This window comes from Nematostella vectensis, chromosome 2, assembly GCF_932526225.1.
Source record: "Nematostella vectensis chromosome 2, jaNemVect1.1, whole genome shotgun sequence".
In the NCBI taxonomy this organism is placed as follows: Eukaryota; Metazoa; Cnidaria; class Anthozoa; order Actiniaria; family Edwardsiidae; genus Nematostella; species Nematostella vectensis.
The window spans coordinates 1,455,470-1,482,500 of NC_064035.1; the positions used below are offsets into that span (position 1 = coordinate 1,455,470).

The 27,031-nt window shown below is 41.3% G+C and overlaps 4 protein-coding genes across 4 annotated transcripts in view; 2 read left to right on the forward strand and 2 right to left on the reverse strand.

The window, feature by feature from the left end:
• On the reverse strand, positions 1 to 2,313 carry LOC5518278 (creatine kinase B-type). Its single transcript, XM_001638244.3, has 3 exons — positions 2,060 to 2,313; positions 1,265 to 1,578; positions 1 to 794 (listed from the first exon to the last, which is right to left on the reverse strand). Exons 1-3 carry the CDS (start codon positions 2,241 to 2,243, stop codon positions 162 to 164), a joined length of 1,131 nt encoding a protein of 376 aa, XP_001638294.1. The 5' UTR covers positions 2,244 to 2,313; the 3' UTR covers positions 1 to 161.
• A 702-nt stretch (positions 2,314 to 3,015) lies between these two features.
• LOC5518279 (centromere protein F) lies at positions 3,016 to 19,574 on the reverse strand. Its single transcript, XM_032362919.2, has 12 exons — positions 18,958 to 19,574; positions 17,534 to 17,748; positions 16,894 to 17,215; positions 16,428 to 16,536; positions 9,272 to 15,605; positions 8,914 to 9,036; positions 8,288 to 8,572; positions 7,224 to 8,213; positions 4,942 to 6,865; positions 4,406 to 4,683; positions 3,951 to 4,149; positions 3,016 to 3,478 (listed from the first exon to the last, which is right to left on the reverse strand). Exons 1-12 carry the CDS (start codon positions 19,439 to 19,441, stop codon positions 3,405 to 3,407), a joined length of 11,337 nt encoding a protein of 3,778 aa, XP_032218810.2. The 5' UTR covers positions 19,442 to 19,574; the 3' UTR covers positions 3,016 to 3,404.
• Positions 19,575 to 19,990: 416 nt separating this feature from the next.
• LOC5518328 (syntaxin-17) lies at positions 19,991 to 24,727 on the forward strand. The gene is made up of 8 exons (XM_001638181.3): positions 19,991 to 20,254; positions 21,044 to 21,183; positions 21,479 to 21,544; positions 21,783 to 21,954; positions 22,060 to 22,184; positions 23,123 to 23,173; positions 23,528 to 23,614; positions 23,957 to 24,727. Exons 1-8 carry the CDS (start codon positions 20,224 to 20,226, stop codon positions 24,194 to 24,196), a joined length of 912 nt encoding a protein of 303 aa, XP_001638231.2. The 5' UTR covers positions 19,991 to 20,223; the 3' UTR covers positions 24,197 to 24,727.
• A 960-nt stretch (positions 24,728 to 25,687) lies between these two features.
• The window catches only part of LOC116601973, a 6,073-nt gene continuing 4,729 nt past the window's right edge, over positions 25,688 to 27,031 (forward strand). Inside the window, exon 1 of the mRNA XM_032362921.2 lies at positions 25,688 to 26,556. Within this exon, the coding sequence (XP_032218812.2) occupies positions 26,411 to 26,556 (146 nt within the window). The 5' untranslated portion in view covers positions 25,688 to 26,410. The remainder of the gene's footprint in view (positions 26,557 to 27,031) is intronic.

The following is a 27,031-nucleotide window of genomic DNA, read 5'->3' on the forward strand; positions in this document are numbered from 1 at the left end:
CACACGGAATTGGTTTTAATAATACATTTGTTGCTCAATAAATGAAGAGTATAATTTTACGGAATAGCCAATAATGTCCATGATAATATGCTGTCTAGCACCTGGTTGAAGATTCTTTTCATAAGTACAAAAAAGGTCCTGTGTTAAAAGTGAGCACAAGCTTATTTAGGAATGAGATCATCGATAGCTTTTCCTTCCTCAAGTCTCTTCTCCATCTCTATAAGAAGCCCGACACCGTCCACCATTCCTTGCACAAGCTCCACCTCAGAGAAGCCAATTCTGTCCGCGTTAGAGATGTCATAAACGCCGCCCACAGACGCAGTGTCCACGCCACCTGTGCCTCGCTTCTGGAGCTTCAGCTTTGCCAAGATAGCGTCGAGTCTCTTTTCGTCCTGGCTTAGAAGCGGGATTTTCAGGTGCACGCCCGCGCGTAGCCCGGTGCCGAGGTTTGACGGACACGTCAGCACATACCCCAGGTGCTCATTCCACATGAACTCGTACCCAGCCTCTTTGATAAGCGACTCGACTTTATTGAGGCCGTTGCAGAAGCGCGTGAAGACTGCGCGCATATCCCCGCCTTTCTCCATGGAGATGACGCGAGTGTGGTCCTCCTCGTTCACCCACACAAGGAAGTTCTTGTTTTCATTGTGCCAGATCCCGCGGGCGTCGGGCCAATCCCGCGCCATTCCTGCGCATGTCAAAAGAGGAGAGACGGGTTTGTCAAACAGGAAGTGGTCGTTAATGAGCTGTTCTTGCTCTTCGTCGGTCATCTTGTTCAGGGGGTAGTACTTTCCCTATGATTCAAACAAAATTACAAAGTAACAGAATTAGAAAACATAAACCTAAACATGACGAGATTGGGGTGTTCTTATGAAGTGTTTATGTATCAATGATAGTTCTCACTAGAAAGCAAGCGCAAACGGGACTGCAATCACAAGCGCACCACAAGTTAGCGAACAAGCGCCTTACTGTGCTGCTTCAGAGCAAAAATGTTTTGGTCACACGAGAATTGGGGGCTATGGTCTGTCTCTTTAATCTTTAATAAATTACTCCCCTATATAATAGTATCAAGTAGCTTACGCTAATACTGGGGAGGGCACCGCCAGTTTACAGCCGGCGGAGATGCGGAGGCACTTTGATAATTTCTAAGTCAATCGAACGCAAATGAAAGAAAATTAAGCATTTGTATTCTTTTGTTTGATATTACTCATCGTTCACTTAAAAAGTACAATAAAACCTTGAATGCATAGTGCTTATTTCATACCTTGAACTCGCCATCGAGTTTTGCTAAGGCGTCCACCGAAATCTTTTCAACCGAACGTCGCTCAGCGCGGCTACAATGCGGAGGGAGACAAAATCCCCGGATGCTGCGTCCAGTGCGCACGCGCGAGGACAGCACATATTTGGGGTCAAGTGCGCCACCCTTTAAATTGTCTGGATTCAAGTCAGTCTTGTGTTTGTCCGTCTTTTTGTATCCCCCATGACGCAGCTCAATGACCGGATCCAGTAATTCAGCGAAGACGTCATAGCTTTCCTCATCACCAGCAACACATCCAACAGTCATGATGAATGGATGGCCTAGGACATGAGATGAATTCATAACAACAGGAGCTAAGATGGTCAAAGCCCATAGAATTGGTTAAAACGCATACTTGACATCTACAATCACCAGTACGCAGCAACTTCACTTTGATCCCCATTATTCGACTCAAGGAGCTGGTAAAGCATACCCGTGTTACAACACTCGCTAACATGTCCGCCTGCAAGCGCGCGCATGTAAAATGACGAAGATTTTCGATCAACGGATAGTTTTTTTTGAAGAAAATGTTTTCTTTTTCAAATATTTTTTCGGAAAACGGGAGAAAAGTAATATGGAGAAATTGAGTAAAACTATTAACTGTAACCAAGCAACGAAATTGATATTGTGGAAAGAGAAATAAATACGAAGTTTGCTGAGCAAACCATGATTCCAAATGGGTACTGATGAAAGAGTATTTGGATTTTGCATTTCCTCAAATTGCTTTATTAAAATCTGTGGAATTTAGAGGCATCCCAATACCTGGATTGTCGACTCCAGTTTGGATGATGTCATCGAGGGTGAATCCATTCTTGGTAGATTTGTCCCTCAGACTCCTGTATATCTCTTTGGTTAGCACTTTAGCCATGTAGTTATTGTGCTGTGACAGATCAGGGAAGTCATCGTCTGCGCTGAACTGCTTGTAGGCGGATTTCACGCTAGTCATCTTGCCCGTTGCTAACTTACGAACTCCTTTTCTTGGGTGATTTGCGCGCGTTCTAATGATGGCGTTGGTAATTACAGTTTAATCACGTCATAACTAGTGTTAGGTATAATAAATGACGTTTGACCACAGGTAGCCCAAGCTCTCTATTTGCGCCTTAGTGATTTTACAGAAAAAAATTATGAAAAAAGGTGAAAAGTAAAAAATTAGTCCTGAACAGTGATTGAATCGTGATTCTTTAAAACGCTTTTAGACGTTAAAAAACGGGCATAGGAAACACGCAAAATGTGAACAAAAACACAATAAACTATTTTTTTCCTTTGCAACCAGTACAATTTTTACTATAAAACCAATAGTAGCCACAAATAGAGCTTGGGCTGTGTGGTTTGACGCGAGACGGACACAGAGATAGAAAAAATGGCCTGCGCGAGAACGCTTTTAGAACCAATTAAAATTCAGACATCGTTACCACCCCCGCTAGGAAATATAAATAGTTTTACTGGGCCCTTATTACAAATAGTCCACGTATCTGGTGCGTTGAACATCTGTATGTTTAAGCGAGAGAAAAATAGCGCTAAGATGTCAAAACTGTTGGTTGCTGATTTAAAAAAATAATAATAAAATGAACAATTTGGCCGACGAACTGAATAGATAGGAGAGAACCCTTTTGTGGGAGCTAGAAAACGTCGTGACCAAAGTAGTCTCGATCGAGGCTGAAGGTTGCCATAACTATGTTGGCATTGAAACTAGTGGCCAGTTAACATCAAAGACGGTATTACTAGCCGATATGTTATATTTATTTTACAAAGAACCTCAGAGCGGCAATAAAGAAATATTTACATACATCCGAGAACATGCGCCTTATTACAAATAACCGTATGCATAAGCAGGCGAAACTCTGGTGTGCGACGAAACGTTACAACGAGAACAAATAATAGCAAAAATATTGCTGCTTCTGATTAATCTAAAGTATGAAGAAGCAAGTCATTACATGTAATTCTAAGAGATTCTATGGGTACGATGGTATAATACACTACAATAGGAATAATCTTTTACAATCCTAACATGGCATATTCTCAGCTAAAATGTTCAAAACGACTCAAAACGATTGGTGGTATGCATGGTTGAGCCACGCACAATGATGGGTCACTATGGCTAAGAGATCTACTGCATATTGCAAGTCTCTGGATTGTCTGAAGTGTCCAAATCCTCCAGCGCGTAGGTAGGTCTCATGGCCCCTGAAATCAATACAACAAGGGTTAGGAATGACAAATTCTACAGTAACGCAGACATGGCTATGATATACAACAACGGTAAGGAATGGCATATTCTACAGTAACGCAGACATAGCTACGATATACAACAAGGGTAAGGAATGGCATATTCTACAGTAACGCAGACATAGCTATGATATACAACAAGGGTAAGGAATGGCATATTCTACAGTAACGCAGACATAGCTATGATATACAACAACGGTAAGGAATGGCATATTCTACAGTAACGCAGACATGGCTATGATATACAACAAGGGTAAGGAATGGCATATTCTACAGTAACGCAGACATAGCTATGATATACAACAAGGGTAAGGAATGGCATATTCTACAGTAACGCAGACATGGCTATGATATTCAACAAGGGTAAGGAATGAGATATTCTAGAGAAACGCAGACATATTCTACAGTAACATAGCTGTGGTTTACGTACGTGAGCCGGGCTGTGGGATTCCTGTGGCGCGTTTGGTGGGTCGAGTGTTTTGCCTAGGTCTCACCACGCCTGGGTTCGCCTTCTTGGCAAGTTGGTCCGGTTGCCTCATGGGCACATTGGTCTTGCGCGGAGAGAGAACCGCATGCGTATGGACATTACTGCTTACAGGTCTCGGCGGTGAACCAAGCGGGTTTTCCTTCTGCAGAGAAAAATTTCCAATCAATACGAAAATAATACCCAGAAGCGTGGGGCATAGTTGGAATATAGTCGAGAGATTGACAAGGTGACGTTGGGAGGTTCAAAATTGTTTAATGTACGATCGTCTCAGGGTGGCACGCGAATACTATTCGTCAAGCCTGAAAAAAGAGCAGTTTCAAGTTTTTTAATCGTAGCACAATCTAACCAATCGTTTTAAACAAGACAGGAACAAACAATAACGACTAGAAGCTACTTACGTGAATACCCCTTGTGTGAGCGGAGAGTCCTGGCTTTGATTGTTGTCTTGCTTGACTCCTTGTACGAATTCCTGGTATCCCAGTAGATTGCTTGAGAGATGAAGCCAACGGCTTAGCGACCTTTGCAGACGACCGACGAAGAATAAAGGGAGACTTGATTCCCGGGATATTGGCGAAGTCTCTACTGACCCCCTCCGGCAAGACTTCGGGCTCGTTGGGTCCTGGGGCAGAGTGTCCTTGGATGCTCAGGCGTGAACGCTTTGCAGCGCTTCCTGACACTGATACAACAGGGGGGCAAACAACATGAGGCATGGTAAGGTCAAGAAATAAGCAGTACTAGAAAATATCTCCCTAGAATCTCGGCCCAGCGTTGGCCGTGATTTCTACGTCCTGATATCGACACTAAAAAACTTGCCACATCCCCCTACTGCACTACTGGAATTTCCGATTCCCTTCGTGGCGGAGGCATGGATTTGTATTTGGAAATGCGTTCAAGGCATTATAGTTGCAAGAACGCTTAACCTGTAGCCTCTCACCTTGGTCAGAAGCTCTTTTACTTGTGCTTGGAGCAGACGTGTGCGATGCTGTGCTCGTCGCGGCAGAAGCGATCCCAGCTCTTGAGGGTAAGCCTAGCCTATGGTCAGCCGCAGGTATTGGAGTAGGTCTTATTCCCTCACGAGCCGTGGATGCGGTCACCGTAGTAGCAGTCGAGTTGCCGATGCCAAGTGAAGACATGGACCTAGCTAGCGGGGAAAGGGCGGTGGTATGTTGCGTGGTAATGTCCTTGTTAGGGATTTGTGCAGCAATGGCAGGTTGGCTATATGTGGCGGCGGCACCCGCATCATTCTTCTCCTTCTTGAGCTTTTCCGTGGTCCACTCGAGTCGCCTTTGAAGACTCATCTTTTCCTTTTCCAGCTTCCTGTACTTCTGAACGTAAGCGTGATGATCGTCTAAAGCTTTATCGGCGACCTTCTGTTGATCGTCCGCGCGCGCTTTCTCCTTAGTAAGCATGTTATTCAACTCCTTAATCTTGTTCTCTAGACCATCCTTACTTTTACGCCGGCAAACGAGAGCTGAGCCACCGCTTTGCTTTTTGAGGAACTCGTTCTCGGTTTGCAGTTCGCGCACTTGGTTCTCGAGTACCACAAGCGTAGCTTTAACCTTCTCATAGTGTACTTGTAGATCAGAGAGCTGACGCCTCACGTTGTTTGACTCGGATATCCATTTCTGTTCGGCTTCGTGCAAGTTCTTCGAGCCAGAAGTCTTCGCTTCTTCCTTCTCTTGCCGTTCTTTTGCGCATTTCTCCTCCGCCAGGAGAAGTTGAACTTTAAGGAACTCGCTCTCCTTCTCGTGGTCTTTCTCTAGTTTTTCGATCTTGCTTTTCGCCAGGTTAAGATCTTCTATTTTGCTATTGTAAATTGTTTCTAGCTCATTAAACATTGTAGTCAGCATATCTTTTTCCTCGCGCAGTGAGGCAATGTCTTCTTCTGACTTGCTGCAGCGAACTTCCATAGCACTGCTTTGCTCCTTAAGTCTCGCCATCTCATCGGAAAAAGTTGCGTTTTGGTTCTGCGCTTCAGAAAGCTTCACGCGAAGCTTTTCAAAGTTTTCCAAAGCGTCAGACTTGGCCTTTTGCTCGTCAAGCAAAGCGTGCTTGGCGTTTTCGAGCTGGACCTCCAGATTCCTGAGGAGTATCTTTCCATTAGACTCATTCCCGATAAACACTTCCTTCTCCTGCTCTGCCATGCTCTGCGCGTTCTTGAGTTGATGAAGCTCCTCTTTCAGCATTTCACACTCCTTGTCGGCTTCAAACGAGAGATTACGTCTTCTCTGGGCCTCAGATGTCAACTCATCTACCTTCCTCTGAAGTTCCTTCTTCTCACTCTTAAGCTCCTTCACCTGGGTCTGCAGTTTACTCAGTCTGACTTGTGACTGTTCCAGCTCGGTGCGTAACGTCTCCACAGTGTTTGCCAACTCAGCTATCTCCGCCTCTAGACGCTCCTCCTCCTCGTGGTTTTTCTTTTTCGCTTGGTCCAGCGACTTTTGCAGGGATGCTACTGTTGCGCGTCCTTCGTCTACCACTCCCTGAAGCTTCTTCAGGTTGTCCTCTAGATGTGCGGCGCGTTCTTTCTCCCTCCCCAGCTCACATGCGAGCACATGTGATTTTTCGCTACTGGATGCGCCGTATTCCAGCATTTCTTTCAGATGTTCGAGCTCGCGATCTCTTTCATCAGAAGCTTCAAGCAATGTTTTCTTGGCTTCCTGTGCAAGCTGGAGCTGGTGTTTGACCTGGTTCAACTCATTTTCGGTGGCCTGGATGCAGTCGTCCTTGTCTGCGAGCTCTGCCTTGAACTGCTCTTCACGCTCCAGGGCAAAGCCTTCAGCTGCCTTCACTATACGCGTCCTTTCTTCTTCTGCCTCGGCATCTTTTGATTCAATCTCCTCTTCTAGATTGCGAACCTGGGAAAAAAAGCGATATCGGCAACATATCAATATGTGCCAAATAGAATGCTTTACTCAAACATACACAAACCAGCCATTTTACTTGGTGGGCAAGTACTTTATGACAAAAAGCGGCATGCTGAAAATTAATGATAAGCTGACTGGAAGGCTTTTTTTGCTCGTTTGGCTGAGTAAAACCATCTCTTTGAAACACTAATGGCAGCCTATGTATATTTGTATTGCACGGTATGTTCGACAACAATATACTTGACTAATATACAATATACTTAGAATATAGGGTTGCTAACTACCCCTTTTGTCAAACAACCCCCTACTTGTCCAATAAAAACAACGGTTCCCATGCCCCCCGACCTACCTGTTGTTTGAGCTTTTCATTCTCACTGTACATGTTCTCGCTCGACGGATCGTCCCTCATTCTTTCTTGTTCTTGGGTCAGCTCTCCAATGTGGTGCCTTAACTCCAGCTCGATCTCCTCGTAACCTGCACACTTCTTCTCGACACTCGCGATCTCGGCGTCCTTCTCTGACAACTTCTCATTTGCCAGGAGCAGGCTTTCCTCCTTTTCTTTCACACGATACTCCAGCTCTTCGCATTGCGACTCTAATGCCCTCACCTGGGACTCCAGCTCTGTTTCCCGCTCGCTGAAATTTGCAATCTTTTCTTCTATTTTCGAGGACGCGGCGGCGAGAGCACTTTCTTTATCTCGAAGTAACTCTTGTTGCTGTCTTAGCTCATCTCGAAGCTGGCCCAACTCCTGTTCAAGCTCGCTTGACTTCGACTCTACCGCAACCGTTTTATTTGCTAGTTGCTCCTTAAGTTCGCACCGCTCGTGGTTCCAAGAGGACTCGTGTTCCTCGTAGGTCTTGATAAGTGCCGCATTGCTAGACTTTTCACTCTCCAGGGCGTGCTCCAGCTGCTTCATCTGATCCTTTAGATTCTTCACCTCAAACTCCAAGTTTCTGCATTCGCTATGTCGGTCAGCCAGACTATCAAGACGACTGCTTAATTCCGAACTTCTTTGCTGTACATCTTTAAGCTCTAAGGTCTGGTTTTCGAAGTCATTCCGAAGATGCTCAACCTCATTGGTTTTATCCACCAGCTCCTGCCTAAGTGCATCGATTTCGCCCGATCGCTGCTCGCATAGAACGTCCAGATCTTCATTTGCAGACTCGAAGAAACTTTTCATTTCTTCCATATCACGCGTTTTATTATCCAGGGCTTCTTTTAGTGTACGAACCTCTAGAGTAAGTCTTTCGCGCTCATCACAATACTGCTTGGATGTGATTTCGAGTTTCCCATGCTTCTCTTTAAACTGGTCCGCTATTTGTTCTCCCTCTTTTTTTACCTAGAACAATTAAGGCCAATAATCAAATTTGCAATATAAAAATCAGGAGTACCTGCAAGAGCTAGAACTTGTACCTTTAGAAGTTCTTCAATGCGGTCATCCCGATCTGAGATATCTTGTTTCAATACTTGGATTTCGTTTGCACGCTGCTCACACAATTCGTCCAGATCCGCGTTGTTGGAGTCGAAGAAGGCCTTCATCTCCTCCATCTCAAGCGTTTTTGTTTGCACAGCGTCCCTCAGAGAACGGACCTCTTCCTCAAGAGCAGAAACCTCGTCACACTTTTGTTTGATGGTATCTCCAAGGGTCTCGCACTTCTCTTTCAGCTGCACAGCAGATTGGCCGGCTTCTTCCATCTTCTGGAGAACCAACATACAAAAAATAAGCGAGAACATTTGATTTTTCCATGTACCAAAGGTATTAAGCAAACAATCTGTGCTACTATTTTTTGTCAATGAAGAAAAAAACACACACAATTATTATACATACAACTCTCGCCTTACGGACAGCACGCTATTACAGACAAAAAAAAAACGATTGCCGACAAAAGCAAAATGAAAAGGGCGTCCAAATGACAGGACTCAAAAACCCACATTGACTTCAGGTTTATTGGTGATATATAATTTATAAATCTGTCCATTCGATGGACATGGCATTAAAGACAGCGACATGATATTCTCAATGATGTTCAAATACTAACCTGTGTCAAATAGACGACTTCGTCCTCCTTTTGTCCATGACTCTGCAAAAGCTCTTGTTCTCTTCCAAAAACTTCCTCTAGCTCTTTCTCCGCTTGTTCGGCGCGATTGCGCAGGCTCTCATTCTATCAAGGATGAATAGCAAAATCTTAGGGGCTATCTAGGGGCTTTGCACATAACACTAGAAAACATCGCTAGTATTAAGCAATATCAACCTCTAAGACTTGATTGTTTTTATTTGATCTTTATGACTTTAGTCGTTATTAAGGAAACAAATACTGCATTTATTCAAATAAGAACCGTACCGAAGACGCGGGGATTAAAAACGGTAAAATATCTTCCCGATTATCGGTTCGTTACCTTTAAGTCCCGTTGGGAGACTGCGTTAGCCATCTCCTTGCGAATATTCTCTATCTCGTCTGAAGCCTCAATTTTACATCTTTCCAGCTCTCTGACTTGAAGCTGCAGCACTTCTATCGTGTCTTTCATACTCCTAGTGTGGGTAGCAACAACTGCAAAGTTCGTTTTTTCTTCCACCAGTGACTCCATTCGCTCGGTTAGCTGCACCATGCGTTCTTTTGTACTCTCCAGACTTTTTTCTAATTCAGTCTTCTCTAAATTCTTTGCGGCAACGTCTGCTTCAAGAGATTCTACCTTTGAGTTCAACTCAGATATCAGATTCTGGTCGGACGTATTAGAGTCTGTCAGGCGCTGCTCGACGTGTGAGACGGTCTCCTGAAGTCGCTGAATTTTCGATTGACTGTCGGAGTTCTCGCTCAACACTTTTTCAAGACGTGTTTCAGCGACGTCAAGTTTCTCCGTAGTCTCTTTGAGCAGTTTCTCGGTGAGATTTATCTTACTCTCGAACTCCCTCCTTACTTGAGTAGCCTCTCGCTCTGACAATTGCATAGCGTCATAGTTCAGACGCTTCTCCTCAAGTAACTCTTCAATCCTCGCACAAGCAAGCTTATGTTTCTGTCCTGCTTCCGTCAGCTGCGCCTGCAGCTCTAACTGTCCCTGACTGGCGTTATTTGTAAGCGACTCGTGCGCCGACTGCAGCTTGTTAAGATCTTCACGAAGCCTGTCAACCTGTTCACCCATTTCACGGCACCTTTGTTGCTCATACTCCAAGGAACTGTGAAGGGCATGCTCCTTCCTTCGCGCCTCACTCATGAGAATATTCTTTTCTTCTTCAATGCCTCGCTCTATATCCTTCTTTGCATTTTCTAATTCATTTATTTTCTCTTCATATGTTAACTCAGACGCCCGATGACTAGTCAGCCTTTCCTCTAGTTTCAACTCGAGCTCATAAAAACGACTGCGCTCTTTAGCCAAGTCAGCCTCTGCTTTTTGCAAGCGCGTTTTGAGCGTTTCGATTTCGTGTTTACGTTCATCATCTTGAAACCTCAGCGAAGACGAGCTAAGCTCACTCTTTTGTTTTAGTGACTCAATAGTCTGTAGGTGGTTGCCAAGACTCTCGTTACTTTCTCTGATAGCCTCGTCCCTACGAATAAGCTCTCCCTTCAGTTCAGAAATATCATCACAGAGTTTCTTTTCCCTTTCCTCGTGTGCCGATACCAATAGCTCTTTTTCGCGCTTTACACTTTCTAGATCAGACAGAAGCTTGTCAACCTCCCCGGACTGGGAGATAGCCTTGTGTTCAATTTCAACAAAGGCTTGGCATTTCACAGCTAGGTTCTCCTCTATCTCTTCTAGCCGACCATTCAGATTCTTACATCTTTCAATAAGTTCCTGCCGTTCTGCTTCAAAATCCGCATCTTTAGAAACAGTTTTTGAATTCAAGTCCTCGATTGCTTTCTCGTAGTTACTCTTAACTTCGAGAATTTCGGCGGACAAACGCTGGATGACGTTCTCTTTCTCACTAAAGCCATTATCGAGAGCTTCTTGCAAAGACAACGTCTTCTCTTTTTCCTGCTCCAGAAGTGATGCGAGTTTAGTCGCCGCCTTGTGCTTATCTTCGAGATGACCTTGAAGTGTCATTAGCTCCTGTTCATTCTCCTTCATACTGGCTTTAATAGATTGAAGGTTCGAGTCTACGGCGACCAGCTCATTTTCAGAAAGAGTTTTAGCCTCTAAAGCTTGATCTAAATCCTGCTTTGTTGTTTGGTACTTCTCTTGAAATTTACTCAGGACAGCCCGTACTTCGGATAGCTCGTTCTCTAGCGTTTCTCGCACAATTCCATGCTCTTGTTTACTGCTGACGAGGTTAACTCTTTCTACCTCAACAGCTTTGATCTGCTCTTGAAGCCTTGTATTTTGCTCTTCCATTTTCATCAACTTGTTGGTACTTTCATTCACAGTTTCTTGAAGACTAGCGTTAGTAGCTTCTAGGTCACGGAGATTTACCTGAAAACATTCCACGAGCTGACTCGCCTTATCTCCTTCGGCTCTAAGCTCCTCTTTGGCCGCATCAAGCTCTCGGCCCTTTTGTCCTAGCTGTGATGACAATTCCTGAAGATTACTTTCCGCTACATTTAGCTCCTGTTTAGCGCTATTATTAATTTCTCTCAACTTGTTGACTTCTTCATTCCTCGCATCAAGCTTGGCAGTTAAATCATCGACCAATTCCTGACGGCTCTCCAGGTCCATCTGACTGAGCTCGAGCTGTGACCTCAACGCGTCGAGGTCTTGGCTGACAGTAGTGTCAGCCTCATTCCTTTCGGCTGCCTTCTGTTTTAGTTGCGTGATGACAGTCTCCTGTTGATCAACTTGTAGCTGCAGAGACTCGATCATGACATCCTTGTCTTCAAAGTCCATCTGAAGTATTTCTTTCTGTGCAGTCATGGTTTCAATATCCTTCTCCATATCTGCTGCCTTCGACTTTGCATGTGATAAATCTTGCTCCTTGTGACTGATCTGGTCTTTAAGACTGTCAACTTCAGCTAATGACGCCTTGAGCGACTCCTCTTTTTCAATCAGTTGTTCTCCGAGGGCTGCCGTCTCTTTTCCTATCTGAGCCATCAGCTCTTCTTTCTTACTCAGTAGCACGCTGTTTTCGTGTTCTAATGTTTTCACTAAACTTTCTAATAGTGACTTCTTGTCTTCTCTGGACTTGATTTCCTCCATAGAAGCTGTTAACTCGTTTTGTAATGTGTTGATCTTCTCCACCATGCTTTCCTTATCGTTGTCCTTCGCCTGAGCATCAAGACAAGCATTTTGTAACTCGGCTTTAAGAGACTCGACCAACGGCGCTAGCCTCTCTTTTTCCTCAGACAAGACCATCAAAGAATTCTCCGCTTTTTCGAGCTTCAATGATATATTTTCACTGTACTCACTTAATTGAGCCAGCTTATCATCTTTTACAGCAATCTCCTGCTCAAGGGCCAAGACCTTTGACTCTTTTACAGCTATCGACTCCTCGCATGACTGTAGACGCAGGACAGCAGATGAAAGTTGATCTTGAAGAGCTGACTTTTCAGTTTCTGTTCTCTCTGCGAGTGATTGTTGGCTTGCCATCGCTTGTTGCAGTTCTTCTGCAAGTCTGGCTAAACTGTCCGTCTGCGTCTCCATCATTTCATTGGCTTGCACCCTCTTTTCCTCCGCCGCATTCACCCGACGGCGTAGTTCTTCTATCTCTGTGGACTTTGTCTCAGCAAGGTGCTGCTCCTTTTTTTCCAAGGCGGCATGTGCTTTTTGAAGACTTTCAAGCTGTTGTTTTGTCTGATACAGGGTGGTTTGCAAATTATCTCGTGACTGGACTAGTTCATTTTTCTCGTCCTCTAGCTGTAAGAGGATTTCTGCATTAGCTGTCATCATTTCGCCCAGAGAGTTGCTTTCGTTCTTATACTGTTCGATGACTTGCGAGGCCTTCTCTAGCTCGTCTTCTTTACCCTTCAGGGCTGCTGTTAACTGGTCGTTTTTCGTATTTACCTCGGTAATCTTGAGCTCAAGCTTTTCCTGTTGATGTGCGAGATGCACAGTCTCTTGAGCCATGGTGGCTTGGACAGTTTCTAAAGCAGTGTTCTTCTCCGCTGCTTCTTCTTCCTTTCGTTGGAGTGCAGAGGCAAAATTTTCCAGTTGCTTCAGAAGACTTTCCTTCTCCTCCTGCAAAGTACTGTGATTTCTTTCAAGCTCTTCGTATTTCGATTGCAATTCTTGCAGCTCTCCTTTCTTCTCATCAGCTTGGGCTAGTGTATTATTCAGTAGGGTATTGGTGTGAAGCGAGCTACCTTCAAGTTGTTCTATTCTACTGTGCATGAGGGCCTCTTTCTCTATCAAATCTTGTACAGCTGCTAAATGCTCCTTCCTACTCGAATCCAGTTCTTCCTGGAGTTTTTTGAGTTCCTGGTAAGTCGAATCTAACTCTGCTTGCTTTCTTGTCATGGCATCACGAAGTTCTTCAAGATTGTGCTCGCTGGCAGATCGGATGGCTGATACCTCAGCTAGCTCACTTTCTTTACTTAGAAGGCCTTTCTGTAATTTACCACAAGTCTCCTCCAAATTAGACACCTTGGCGTTAGCAGTGTCAATGACTGTATCCTTTTCCTTGAGTAATTCTTCGATTTGATTTGTTTTTTCTTTAAACTGTGACAGCTCTTTTTCAAGACCCCAGATGGTCTCTTGAAGAGATGAACACTTGGATGAACTTTCGTTTTCAAGCCTTTCGATGGTACTGACATAAGACTCGATTTTTTCTTTCTTTGCCTTGATACAAACCAACTGCTCCTGAATGGATGCCTCTAAGTCTTCAACCTTAAGTTCCAAAGCGTTAATACTGGATGACTTTTCAGCCATCTGCTTTTCCACTCCTGATAACTTATTTTCTGCCTCTTTAAGGGCAGATGAAATTTCCTGAATGGTCGTATCCTTCCTCTTTAATACCTCCTGTCCATTCTCTAAATTCTCTTTCAACTGTTGAACATGTGCTTCGGATGTCTCTTTAGTTTCAATCAGTTGGTTCACTCTACTCGTGAGCTCTTCAATTTCCTTAGTCTTTGCGCTGTTAGCGACAAAAGCTTCTTCTAATTTTGCAGCCAAGCTGGCAAGCTTTTGCTCTGCAGCAGAAGTCTCGTGTTGTAGGGCATCAGTCGTCTCCGATAATTTCCGTTTCACTTCGCCAAGCTCCTCCATCCTTGAAGCCAAATCGTTTTGTAGCGTCTCGTTTTTTTCGTTTAGCTGCTTTACGCTGTTCTTGTCGTCTTTCAATGCGGCCTCAGCGTGTTCACTTCGATGCTTCCAAGTCTCGACTAGCTTTTCCGATGCGCCAAGTTGATCTACCAAGTCTCTCAGCTCCAATGACTTTGAGTCTGCTAGCTCTAAAGACTTTTTGTAGTCGTGCTGTAGAGCTTTGGCGTCGCGTTTCAGTGATTCTATCGTAGTGTTCAGATTATTTTCCTTCTCGGTGAACACCTTCTGTTCATTTTCAAGACTCTCGCATTTAGACACCAGCTTCGCTTCCTTGAGCTTAACCTTTTCGCAATGTTCTTTAAACGCTACTTCAATTTTAACCTTCTCTTGTTCTACTGAAACCAAATGATTTTGTACATTAACCTGAGCCTCCTTTAGTCGGGATATCTCTTGGATTTTCTTTTCTGTTTCCTCAGACATCTTAAAGCATTCGTCACTCTTCTGTTGTAGCAACTTTTCGAACTGTTGCTTATGTTTGGCAGCTTCCGCCTTAAGAAGACCACATCTCTCCTCGACTGCTTTTGCGTCGGATTTTAGTGCGTTTGTTTGCATTATCAATGCCTCTTCTTTCTTCGAGAACTCCTCCTCCTTTTCCTTTAGGATTTGGGAACTTTCCTTGATCTTTCTCTCCATTTCAGTCAACGTATTTTTCTTCTCTTCGATCAAATGCTCGGCAGTCCGTTGCTGCTGCTGTAACTTTGCGTTCATCTCTGAAGTCTTGCGAACTTCTTCTTCTAACCTTGAATGCGATGCTGCAAGCTCACGCTCCAACTCATTATATCTGTGCTCTTGTTCTGTCAGCTTTCTAGACAAAGCATTTTCTTCTTCTGCCTTTACTTTGGTTGCGACAGCGGTATCTCTTAGCTGGCTTTCAAACTTAGCACACTTTTCTTTCTCTTCGGTGAGTGCTTGTCTATGCTGCTGAATCTCTTCCTGAAGCTTAGCCATTTGTTTCTCTGAAGTTTCAAGCTTACTTTTTAGTTCAGTGTTCTCGTGTTCTTTTCTTTCCTTCATGTCGGAGCTTCCTTCGAGAAGCTTTTTAAACTCTCTGTTCTCAGCTTCTAACTTGTCGTGGACAGTGCGGAGGTTTTGTAGATCACAGAGAACTTGCTTCCTGCTTTTCTCTGTTTCTAGGATCTGTGACTTCGCTTTTTCTTCGACAGACTTTACAGCTGCTTCTTTTCTTTGAATCTCGTTGGTGGCAACCATAAGCTTGTCTTCAAGCTTTTTCTTCTCCATCATCTCACGATCCAGGTCCACTAGCATTCGGTTCTTTTCTTGCTTCATGCTCTTGATTTCTTGCCCAAGTTCGGTAATTGTATGTTCTTTACCTTTAATAGCGCTCTCCAAGCTAGACTCCGTACGTTTTGCATCGGCGAGCAGCTGTTTTTGTTTCTCGAAGTCGCGCAGAGCTGAGTCCAGTTTTCCCTGTAGCTCTTGCTGTAGGGTCTGGGCGGCCTGTTGCTCCTGGTGCATCTTTTTGGTCAGGTCCTGGTGCATCTTTTCAAGGGAGGAGAGCGCTTGTGCCTGGGATGACATCTCCTCTCTAGAAAAATACATAGATAAAATAACAGACAAGACTGTCGATAATATTCTATGAGGATCCTTTAAATTATATAGCAAAGATGATACATAGTCAATTTATTCGAGCAACATTGAAATCCTGAAGGGCAAAAAAATACCTTGTGTGTCAATCACTGGAAAAAAGAGAATTTGGAAAAAGTCCCGTTTCTATTAAGACCCCACCACCTCCCCTTTCAAGATAAAAACAAATAAGAGTGTTCAGTATTCATATTCGCATTCCATCGAATTGCAACACTCGTGACAAGTGACACCTTTGAAAAGCAGTTAAACATTTTATCGGGACTTAATTTAACAGTTTTTGCTAACCTGTGCTAAAAACACATTTGGAAACAGGGTAAGTTTGGCAAAGTTGCCCATACAGTGACAATAAATGATGTTAGGCTAAATATGTTTCAATTCAAAATTCTGCATAGTATTTTTCTATGCAATGCAACCCTTCTTAGCGACAAAATAGTACATACCAACAAGTACTACTTTTGTGGCGACATTTAAACAGTTTGCCACTTAATGCATGTGCCCCTTCTGTTTTGAAGGTTCCAATAAATATATCTCCCCCATGGGCTACAGTAGGCCTCTTGCCAAGACTTTTTCCCAGGCATATCAATACATTCTAATTGTTCTAGAAGTGTGAGTGTGGGGTCCATAAATTCCTATTTCTGTTGCAACATTGACGATAAACTAACGTTTCATACTGCTTACATGAATAATAGTGTTTTGGAAACTAACATATAATATACCATAGCTAATTTTTTTAATTGCATCTGATTTTTGTATCATTACTAGCCTGTGTTGCATTTCTTTTTCTTTGAGACGTTCCTCATGAGCCTTGATGACTGAGTCAAAGTTGTGTTTCTGACAATCCATCTCTTTACCAAGCTGCTTGCACTTAGCCTCTACAAAGAATTAAAATAAATCATGTGAGAATCTACAGTACATGCACATGCAGATAATGTTGTCATGATAATCAATAAAGAGGAATTTTATGTCTTGAGCTATGTAGTGGAAGATGTACCACCACCAAATCAAAATAGAAGAGTTTCAACATGTTTCACAAAAGTGTTGTTCATTCATTAAATGCAGACATTATAACTGAATCCTGTGATTATCTTAAACCAAATATCCTGCTAGTTTGAAAATGGACCCTGGATAAATTAGTTATTGAGGAATAATAAAGGGGCATTACTGTACATGTGCTTCTGTAGACCCCAGGAGACACACTTCCAATAAGCTCTTGTATAAAGCAAGATTACCTGAAGATTCAAGCTGTGCTTTGACCTGATCAAGCAGACTTTTGGTCTTCATAAGCTCCTCAGATAAATTAGCAGCCTTTTTGATGTTCTCGTTTGAAGCTTTTATCAGCTCTTCACTGTCTTGGACTTTCTCCTTCAGCTCTTGGGTCTTGAATGCCAAGTCTTTCTCAGCAGCCTGAAGCTGAGATTCAGATTTAGCAAGTTGATTTTTTACATCAGTAAGCTGTTTCTTCAGTAAGAAGACCTCTTTTTCCTCTGGAGGTGACAAATCTATCATGTTTTGTTCAACAGCAACGTCATTTTGGTGAAGTTGTTCTGGAATCTGAAAAAAAGCACTCTGATAAGCACAAGATTTCTTCAAATTAAAACCTCAACCCCTGTATATAAACAAAAAATAGGAATAATATTTGGCTTATTAGGTCAGGTCTAGAAAATTGACTTCTTGTGCTCAAACTTACAAATGATCGATTTTCTATTACTGTTAGCACCTTGCTAAGCTATCAAATAAGCTTCCTGTATAAGAACCCGGAAAATTGAGGTACTATAATAAAAATGTATGGATAATGATTGAGTCAAAAGAATCATGCATTACTACTTAGCTCAGTTTTTCAATAATATACTGCAGAGCAATAAATCTTACCTGAACACCTAGTCTGAGTTTTTCTTGTAGTTCAGAATTCTGTTGTTGCACACGTAAACGGAGCTCTCTTTCAGTGTGATACTTTGCCTTAAGGTCTGCAAATTCTGTTGTTGAAGCTGTGTTCTCTGATTCATCATGACAACTGGATGATGAGGAAGACGATCGACCATTTTGCTGTACCACACCTTCCAAATTCTTAATTCTCTCAATTTGTCCTAGCAACACAATAAAAATATTTTTTTTATACTTCTGCATGGCACATATTCCTTATATGTTTTTCAATCAACAGAAGTGCAAAGTTTATGTAATTTTCTAGGGCATGCTTGGTTAATCACATTGTTGGGATAATTTCAGTCCATAGTGTTGCGAATTTAAATGTCTCAAGATATTGTAATAATAGGCCGACTTCCTATATGGATTATGCCTGTCACAAAGTTCTGTGCATTGAACATATTCCTTGAGATTTGAAGCTAGCACTACACTTGACCTTGCTCTGTTATGACAGTCAGTTCTAAAAGGATAGGGTCAGATGATAGTGGTTGTTTTTGGTATTTGAATGCTTACATAGATGAAGTTAATCCCCTAACATCAAAGGAAATTCAAATAGAATATTGAGTTACTTTCCCTCATCTGCTGTAAAAAGTCTTGTACTAGGCAAATGCATACAAGCTTAGTTTTTGTGTCTAAGTGAAACAGGCCAGTAGCAATGCTCGTTTATATTTGACTTCCAAAAGCCACTTTTTATCTGGATGATTCTCCATATCAATAAGTTTTATACTCTGTAAGTATTCCCGTGTAATTTCTCAAATTGCTTATTCCCGGTCTTGTTAGTATAGGACATTTCAATAAAATCCCTGTTTACTTTAAATAAATTACAGTAATGCAGATGGTTTGAAGACTTGGAGGAAAACTAAGTATTCTCTTCACATGTCTACCTTCTTTCAAAATCAGACAAAAGTTTCAATATCAAACTACCACAGAATAAACCCTACATTCACAACAATGGCAGGGTAAATTTGTCAGGACGTGATAGCTTACATCTGGTGCCTCTGAATGACTGCCTGACCCAGATTGGTGCAAACATTCATGCAGGTCAGCAGATTCTTTTTAAAAGCACATTCTTTATATCCTCCACATTACTGTTTAAAACTAAAAGAGTCCAAGCTCTTTCTGATTAGTGGAACAACTGCCACGACTGTAACTTTGCACTATGCAGAGGGGAAATTCCTCTTTCCTAATTTCAAGCTGAATATTCTGTATTGATAAGCTTATAGAGGCCAGTTAACGAAAGAGTCAGCCAGTTAGTAAGATTCCATAAAAAATACGCACAAAATATGTCGTTCTTATGAAAAAGAAAAGACATTGTAAAGTTCTAGACCTGTACAAGCTTATAGCTAACTTATACCAAATAAGAAAATTCATACCTTCGATTTGGCGTTTTTGATGGTTGTTATTTTCCAAAGCTTTTGATAATTCTGAAGCTTGCTTTTCGGACTTGATCAATTCATGGTTAAAGTCACACTTTAATCTTTCCAATTCATTCTTAAGTTCAACATTTCTTTTGGATTCCACTTCAAGGTTCTGTTTGAGTCTGTTCAACTTGCCCTCAACACAACTGATCTTGCCATCTTTCGATTGAATATCGTGCAACAACTTCTGTCGAGTTCTCTCTAAGTCTTCGCAGGATTCACTTAGTAACTGATTATCACGTTTGAGTAAAGAATACTTGTTTTCTTCCTCCTTTGTTTGCCGTTTTTGCTTCTCTAATGCTGCAGTGCAACTCTCGATTTGAAACTGCTTTTGCTTGTTGTCTTTGGCGAGTCGCTCATTTTGCTGCTCTAGACTGGCGATGTTCTTGAGAGCATTAGCGCTTAAACCATCTTTCCACTCGTCTTGAGCCCAACTCATAGTAGAAAGTACTCAAAGGCGGCTAGTCCGCTGTAAATCAAGCAGAAATCAATACAAAAAGGCCGTTTTAGCTTCAGATTTCCACCGATCATCAGAATATGACACGACAGTTGGGTTCGTTTTGTGTTAAATTTGGAGCGCGAAAATGCTGCGCTGTGATTGGTAGATTAATTTTTAGGAGGTAAATCCTAGGCTCTCTCGAACAGACCACTAAAGGCAGCCCATGAAAACAAAAATAATAACACATAACACAACAGAAGAAGAAAAAAAAACTTATACATTTTGCTTTACATTACCAAGAGATACGCAGTCATTTTAGCCAAACTTGCAAACATTTACAACGATGTACTGTCATTTAAGCAAAAGAAAATCATTTGAATAAAAAGAGAACACAATAATTTGCTTGTTGATGCATAACAATAACACAAATAAAATATCAATAGTCTCGCAATCAATACAATGAAAGAAATATTCATTAGCGTTTAAAAAATATTTCAGCGACAAACATTTTTAGAAAGGGAGCGAAAGACTGGGCACTAAGCAGGTCAGCGGTCACTTTCACCAAAACAAAAAACACTTCGCTCTCGCTAGCTGTTTAGTCATTTTGTTTCAGACGAAAAAAATGGTTTAAATTCACAATCCTATGCCATGTGCACTAGACGGAAACTCTAGTTAGCATTAGATAGCGGAAACATTATATATTTTTTATATTTTATCCACCATCGAGACAAATAATATGGTCTAACCGAGTCCCAACATCAAGTCTCCATTTTCTGTTTACAATGGCAAGTTTTGAAGAATACTCGTTGAAAGGTAGGTAACCAGAAATTGATTATTGTTCTTCTTATCTTTGTACAGGTGCCATAATTATTTGGTGATAATAGCGTGTATACATGCTTCCGACTGTCAGTAACAGAACGGTAATCTTTAGACTGTTATTATTTTTTTTTCATTTTCTACTTGTATATTCTTTATAAGTACTCTTAAGTAAATACAAGTTAAGCTTAATATATACTATTATTATATTATTACATGAAATAAATGCAAATATAACATAGACCCAACATACTCTTTTCTTGATGTTAAAATTAAACCAAAATCTAGCTGTATTTTATGGCTAACTGAACGACCAAAACAACAATCGAGAATGTGCTAGTGTTAACCTTTATGGTTTTACGATTATCCAGTGTATGGACGTGAAACTTTGTATTATTTTACATTAACAGGGAGTAGGGATGGTAATACTGCTTACAACCTTTGTATGGTTTTATGATTATCCAGTGTATGGACGTGAAACTTTGTATTATTTTACATTAACAGGGAGTAGGGATGGTAATACTGCTTACAACCTTTGTATGGTTTTATGATTATCCAGTGTATGGACATGAAACTTTGTGCTATTTCACATTAACAGGGAGTAGGGATGGTAATACTGCTTACAACCTTTGTATGGCTTTACGATTATCCAGTGTATGGACATGAAACTTTGTGCTATTTCACATTAACAGGGAGTAGGAATGGTAATACTGCTTACAACCTTTGTATGGTTTTATGATTATCCAGTGTATGGACATGAAACTTTGTGCTATTTCACATTAACAGGGAGTAGGGATGGTAATACTGCTTACAGCCTTCCTAAGCATCCCTTCAAAAGATTCCAAGCAACATTGGACAAGTTTATAAAAGTTGCCTTGCCAACAGACATTGAACGTCTTTGTAGACACCAGGTCAACATGGAAAAGGTAAAACTTCTCCTTGCGCATGATATAGCTGCCCGGGGCATTACCTCTAGGATCAAGTAGCATGATTGTCAGACAAAAGGTTTAGTCTGGTAACATGTAAAGCCCCTCAAAGCTGAACGTTGGTAAAATAACATGCAAGGTGCTCTCCTCTGCAGACCCAAAAACTTGTGAAAGATACACAATTATGAATCAAGTAACAATTAGATAATTAATGTTGTGATAAAATTATTATCACATAATAAAATTTTACTTTTCCATAAGATACAAAGCAATGCTTTTGTTTGTTTGCATATAGTTTTACAAGTCAGAATTGTGGCGTGAGTTGACAGCAGAGCAGATCAATGCTGCAAGGACAGTTCAGGTAAAGAAACAGATTAGACTCAAGGATTTGTATCTATATCTCCTCTGGATGCAGTAATCCATCAATAATAGATTTCAATTAGTATAATGGTGGGCAGATATTGAGATTCTTGGTTTGTAATTTGGATTGTATTCATTTGTTTTTAATTTTGAGTTTTTTCTTATAAGTTTTTTTTTCAGTCTCATGAATGTTTGCCATTTATGTCAAAGACACATAATAATTTATAATATTGTTTTAGCAAGTGAAAGCAAATATAAGTCAAATGGAAAACACCAGAAAACAAGTGCTTGACTCTGAAGTTCACCTTTTTGATGAGAAAGTGGCACCAATTAAAGAGGAGGCCATGGCTACAGTGAGATCTTTCCGTAAAGTTCAGAGACTATATTCTCAGCAAGGTGCCTTGCAAAAAGGTTTGTTATGCACGCTTTTTGCCATTGAGAACAGTCCAGTTATCTATCATTTTTAATTTAATTTTATCCAATAATGATAAAAAATGTTCTTGTTTTCTTTACTAGGTCAGCTGGGTAGGGAAGTAAAAGGGGAGACGCCACAGCTTCACCCAGACCACCAGCAACTACAGCAACTACAGCAACATGTAATAGATGAGTCAGCAGTTGCATCTTGGGATGCACTAAGAGATGTAAGTCATGGAAAGTGTATAAAGCAGGGCTTCTGGAATTACGCGCTTGTACGGAAGCAGGTAATTTGGCTTTTTCCACGTAATCCGTGTGATCCACAACTTTCCGCATAATTTGGCTAAATTTTGAAAGACAAAACATTTAATTGCACAGCTGATGTGTTCTTTTAGGGTTCTTACCTCTATTTCTCGTAAAAAAGAGAGATATTCTTCGTAAGAGTGCGATATTTCGAACTGAATTTCGAAAACAAATAAAATGACTAGGCGTTCTTTGCTAAACCGCGAAGGCCTGGAACTAATAATAAAATACCTTTTTTAATTGGTATTATTGGTAATAAAAATATTTTCGCGCAAAAAAATAACCTTTTCAAGTTATTTCGTGCTTTCCTTCGGTACAAAATGTAGTTTGGGCGTAGCAGTTGATATTCCGTGTAATATAGCGCATAATTCAGTAAAAAAATCCCGCAAAATTTTGATTTTTAAAGAAAAATGTATTGCAAAATCCAGCGTATGTAATCTAGCGCGTAATGATTGATTTTCCGTGTAATTTAGCAAAGAATCCCGGGTAATTTTGAGTTTTTTTCCGCGTAATTCCAGAAGCCCTGATAAAGGATTACCAAAGGGCCTAGCACCAGTAGACAAGAGCAAAGAACTTTAAAGCTTTACTATTTTTTTTCTATTACGTACCATTACTGTGAACTCTTGCTATCATAGACACCCCTAGGACTGAAAATAGCGAGATGATGATATAGTGAGACAATGAGAGATAAAGTGAGACAATGATTTTAAAATTCATATTTTACTTGCAGTACCCATTTTAATTTTAAAATCACTTTAAAATTATCTTATTATTATCTTGATTCTTTTCAGGTTATGATAAGCTATTCTCATTTTCCTTCTGATTTATTGCATATTCTCCTTTTCCTTCTCATTTATCACAGAGCCTTAAAGAATTGAATGAACTTATCCATGATTTTGCCAGTATTGTTCATGTAAGTGCTTTGTTGTTGCTAGTGCAACTTGATGCTTTACTATTGACAATATCCATCCCTGTGTGCAATGCTTTCTTATTGACTTCGTAATGTATTTCCAACTCTGTGCCCAGTTTGATGCTCTACCGTTACTGATCCCTATTTTCAATGCTTTGACTTTGTTTAGTATTCACAACCCTGTGTGCAATATTTCCTCATTGACTTTGTGTGCATCTTGATGATTTACCCGGTTGACTTGTATTCTTTTCATATCTCTGCTTCCAATTTGATGCTCTACCATTAATGACTTTGTATTGTATTCCCATCAGTGTGTGCAGCTTGATGATTTCTCACGTATTCTATTCTCATCTCTAGGACCAGCAGTCATCGCTTGACACCATAACAGACAACATTGAACAAGCCCATAGTAATGTACAGGTGGCGACAGTCGAACTTGGGAAGGTATGCTTTCATTTTTGACTAGCCAATTTCACCCCCTTAAAATAAAAAAATCAGTCACCCTGCCTTCGAATGTGGGAATACCCTCTTCTGGTTGGCTAGTAAAGTTCGTATTAATCGACTATAGTACGTTTCTTGCATCCTCATTGGTTTAAGTTTATTGTATATAACAAAACTGTCAAGTTGGCCACGGTATCGCCCGTTGACTGTAATACCTAGCTAGGGCATTTAAATAAAATCGCAACACCAAAAATATAATGTGGTAAAAGTACTCACGTACAGTACTTATTTATCGTCATTAGATAAGATGTCGTTTGATGTTTTCTTTCAATGAAACCTTTTCAGGCAAGCAAGCTGAAGGCTGCCATGTATCCTGTCATGGGTGCTGTGGTGGGCGGAGTGGCTGGTGGACCTGTTGGGCTAGTGATGGGGATGAAAGTAGGGGCAGCGGTAGCCTTCGGGGGAGGCGTACTGGGATACTTTAGTGGGCAATACATCAAGAAACACAGACAAGAAGCCACCGAAATTGAACTAAAAAAACTCAGTTCAAGTCACCAGAATCAAATAGTTAAGAAAGGTCTCTAGGTGGATGCATGTTTTGTTGAGAGTGCCTTAACCAAAAATGGTAGTTGTTGAACGCGGTCAGTTCCATATAAGAAGACTATTCAAATCCTTATTTGGAATACCTGCAAGCTCACAGTCGTTGTAAGGTTGCTGCATATCTGGAGCTTTGTAAACTTTTCAAATTCGAATTGAAAGACTATGATTTTGAGCAGTTTTGGTGAATTGAGAGTGCCCCTGCAACACAACCGACATTTTGGAGACGTCTTTCAGTACAAAAGATGACAAACAAATTGGAGTGTAATAGTGCGAGATTTATAAAAATAACTTCGTTATAACTTTTTTTCTGATTTGTAACATTTACATCGTACAGCATTATTCAGACCCGCTGTTTATCGCGATATATTTTACCTTTTGTAATTAAAACAAGAGGCAACCTCAGATGGGAACAATAACGTAGTGAGACTTGCCTCTGAACTAATTATATGAATGCTGCATTTTAATTTGTTATGACATACTAAAAGCAAGATCAATAAAGTCGCCAATGATCAAGGAGCCCGCAGCGTCTACCCACTCAAGGGGCCATTCGACGCAGACATTGGCAATCAAAGAAAGTGACCGCTGACCGGCTCCATTTTCTTGGGGCCGAAAAGAAATAGAATAGCGCTCAAAACGCTAAGCATTATGGGATGTTTGAAAAGAGCGCACTTTAAAGTTCTTAAAACCTTTCGCTGATATCAATTTAGCCAAAACAAAGCATAGATAAACTTTCAAATTCTGAAAAGGGAATTGAATTTGATTGAAATTTGTATTTTCTACAGATCTTTGAAAATTTTCCTGGCCGCGCGAAAGGAGATTAAATCGAGTGAATAATTCCAAGTTTTGGCGGGAAAATCTGAAACAACGTATTTTCCTTAAACCCTTAAGATTCAGAGACGGCAATACCACAAAATATTGGGAATTGTTTTCTATTGCAATGCTACTCATAATGAAGCGAAGAATAGGAATTGTTTTCTATTGCAATGCTACTCATAATGAAGCAAAGAGAATTGTATGCGAAAAAAGAAAATAAGCGCGGTAGCGCTCATGAGAATGTCGCCATTCTTGATATTGCGAATGCAGCGCGTGCACAATGTAAAAACAATTCAAAGACTAGAAAATATCTGCTAAATTTTGCAGATTTGTTTCCTGAAGTTAAAGAATTATTTGACTACCAGGTTGAGATATAAAGATGACGGTAAAAGTTGAAACCCACAACGTTCTTCAGCAATAACTAAGACAACATGAAGACGGGAATCGGTTTAGCGCGCGCATATGTTTTCTCATGTAATTTGGTCGATCTACGTCACAAATGACTGGATCTGGGGTGTCAGTTCACGGCCTTTTTTCCGAAGGTTGACCAAAATACCACAATATTACAGATTTAGGTCATTCGCGCGAACGCGTGTTTTCTAGGGTCAATACGAACCACATACCATTTGGAAGATGAAAATATAAAGACTTGACAAAGTCTATCAACTCTGAAAGGTTATATGGACTTTAAATAGCGAACTCACGTGATGTGAGGGGACTAGCATTCGTCCGTATTCGTCGAATATCGCGCTGTGTTGCTGACACAGCCACTTCCGTCCCCTCTTGTTCCGCTGTCGATTTTTGTAATGCACTGTATATGCGAAAATGCGCTGTTGATTGTGTCGGACAGTCTTGAAATATTATCCTTAGGAAGGACAAACACTCGAGATTCATATCTACACTTGGATTACCACAATTTAGCTCGGATACAAGTTGTGTGAGTTTCGAGAACGAAGAAGCGACACATAGCGGCTTGTAACCGAGCCTACTCCGCCATCAGGACGGTCGGGGCCGAGCGGTAATGGCGTAGGGAAGGGATGGTAGCGGTGGGGGGCATCTGCACCCTCATCCTGTTCTCTCAAAGGTCAGTTTTTATTACCCGTGAAATGTACCGTCAACAGTCCCATCCATCAAATCACACTACTCAATTGGCCCGATGACTTCGTGTCATGTTACCACATCATGTTTTTAACTTCACCGCGTATAAACTGCTCAAAGGCCTTGGTGATCAGTGCGCACTTGATGGCGGCCGACGCTTAGCAGATCGCGACCTTCATCGACGTCAGAAACACTCGCCTCTCAAGTGATTCACTTCAAAAGGGAACTAAACCAAGTCAGGCAGTCTGTGAATTCCATAGATAATTCTCGGATTGTCTAGGGACCAACATGCTTATTCCAACATTCATCGTTACCATCGTTTGCTGGGAAGCGTCTGGCTTGTATCACGGTTCGCCCGCGCTGAATCTCTTCAGGACACAAAGCAGACAATATCAAGACGTAAACCAGCAACAATATCGACAACAATATCAGGGGTAAGAAAGGCAAATGGGCTATGCAATGGAAAATGGGCTATGCGTGACTGGGAAGGGTAGCAAAGTCGCCTTTTTATTCGGGTTTTATTTACTTTATTCAATTCTCTTATAGCGGCTTTAGTCTCGTCTAGTATGATCTGTATTTGTTATTGCTCCGTTTGCATACAAGTTGCCTTTTCAGGCTGACTGTTTATGGATAGCGTACTGTGATAGCCTGTCAATGATCCGTAGATGGGTTTAATTGTCTGTCACAACATACGAACATGGCATACACACATGAAACGTTATCCACAGGTTACAAAAACATGAACTTTTGAACGTAGTCTCTTGTCTCACGTACGGTACAGTTACCAGTAACTTCCTGTGAATATCCTTGACTGCTGGAGCATTGGATTTAGGGTTCAAATGATGTGTACGCTCTCTAGAATCAATTTGTCTCTTTGACTTGCTTGCGGTGATGACCAGAAGGGCCGGG

What these genes read in the sequence shown, in the direction of transcription:
- LOC5518279 (XM_032362919.2), bottom strand. Translation starts at nt 19,441, where the DNA reads ATGAGTTGGGCTCAAGACGAGTGGAAAGATGGTTTAAGCGCTAATGCT. An exon ending in CTCACACAAGGGGTATTCAC is followed by an intron (nt 4,150 to 4,405) that starts GTAAGTAGCTTC and finishes TTTTCTCTGCAG; the next exon opens with AAGGAAAACCCGCTTGGTTC. An exon ending in AATCCCACAGCCCGGCTCAC is followed by an intron (nt 3,479 to 3,950) that starts GTACGTAAACCA and finishes TATTGATTTCAG; the next exon opens with GGGCCATGAGACCTACCTAC.
- LOC5518278 (XM_001638244.3), bottom strand. Translation starts at nt 2,243, where the DNA reads ATGACTAGCGTGAAATCCGCCTACAAGCAGTTCAGCGCAGACGATGAC. An exon ending in AACTGGAGTCGACAATCCAG is followed by an intron (nt 1,579 to 2,059) that starts GTATTGGGATGC and finishes CTCATGTCCTAG; the next exon opens with GCCATCCATTCATCATGACT. An exon ending in AACTCGATGGCGAGTTCAAG is followed by an intron (nt 795 to 1,264) that starts GTATGAAATAAG and finishes TTTGAATCATAG; the next exon opens with GGAAAGTACTACCCCCTGAA.
- LOC5518328 (XM_001638181.3), top strand. Translation starts at nt 20,224, where the DNA reads ATGGCAAGTTTTGAAGAATACTCGTTGAAAG. An exon ending in TGAAGAATACTCGTTGAAAG is followed by an intron (nt 20,255 to 21,043) that starts GTAGGTAACCAG and finishes TCACATTAACAG; the next exon opens with GGAGTAGGGATGGTAATACT. An exon ending in CGACAGTCGAACTTGGGAAG is followed by an intron (nt 23,615 to 23,956) that starts GTATGCTTTCAT and finishes AAACCTTTTCAG; the next exon opens with GCAAGCAAGCTGAAGGCTGC.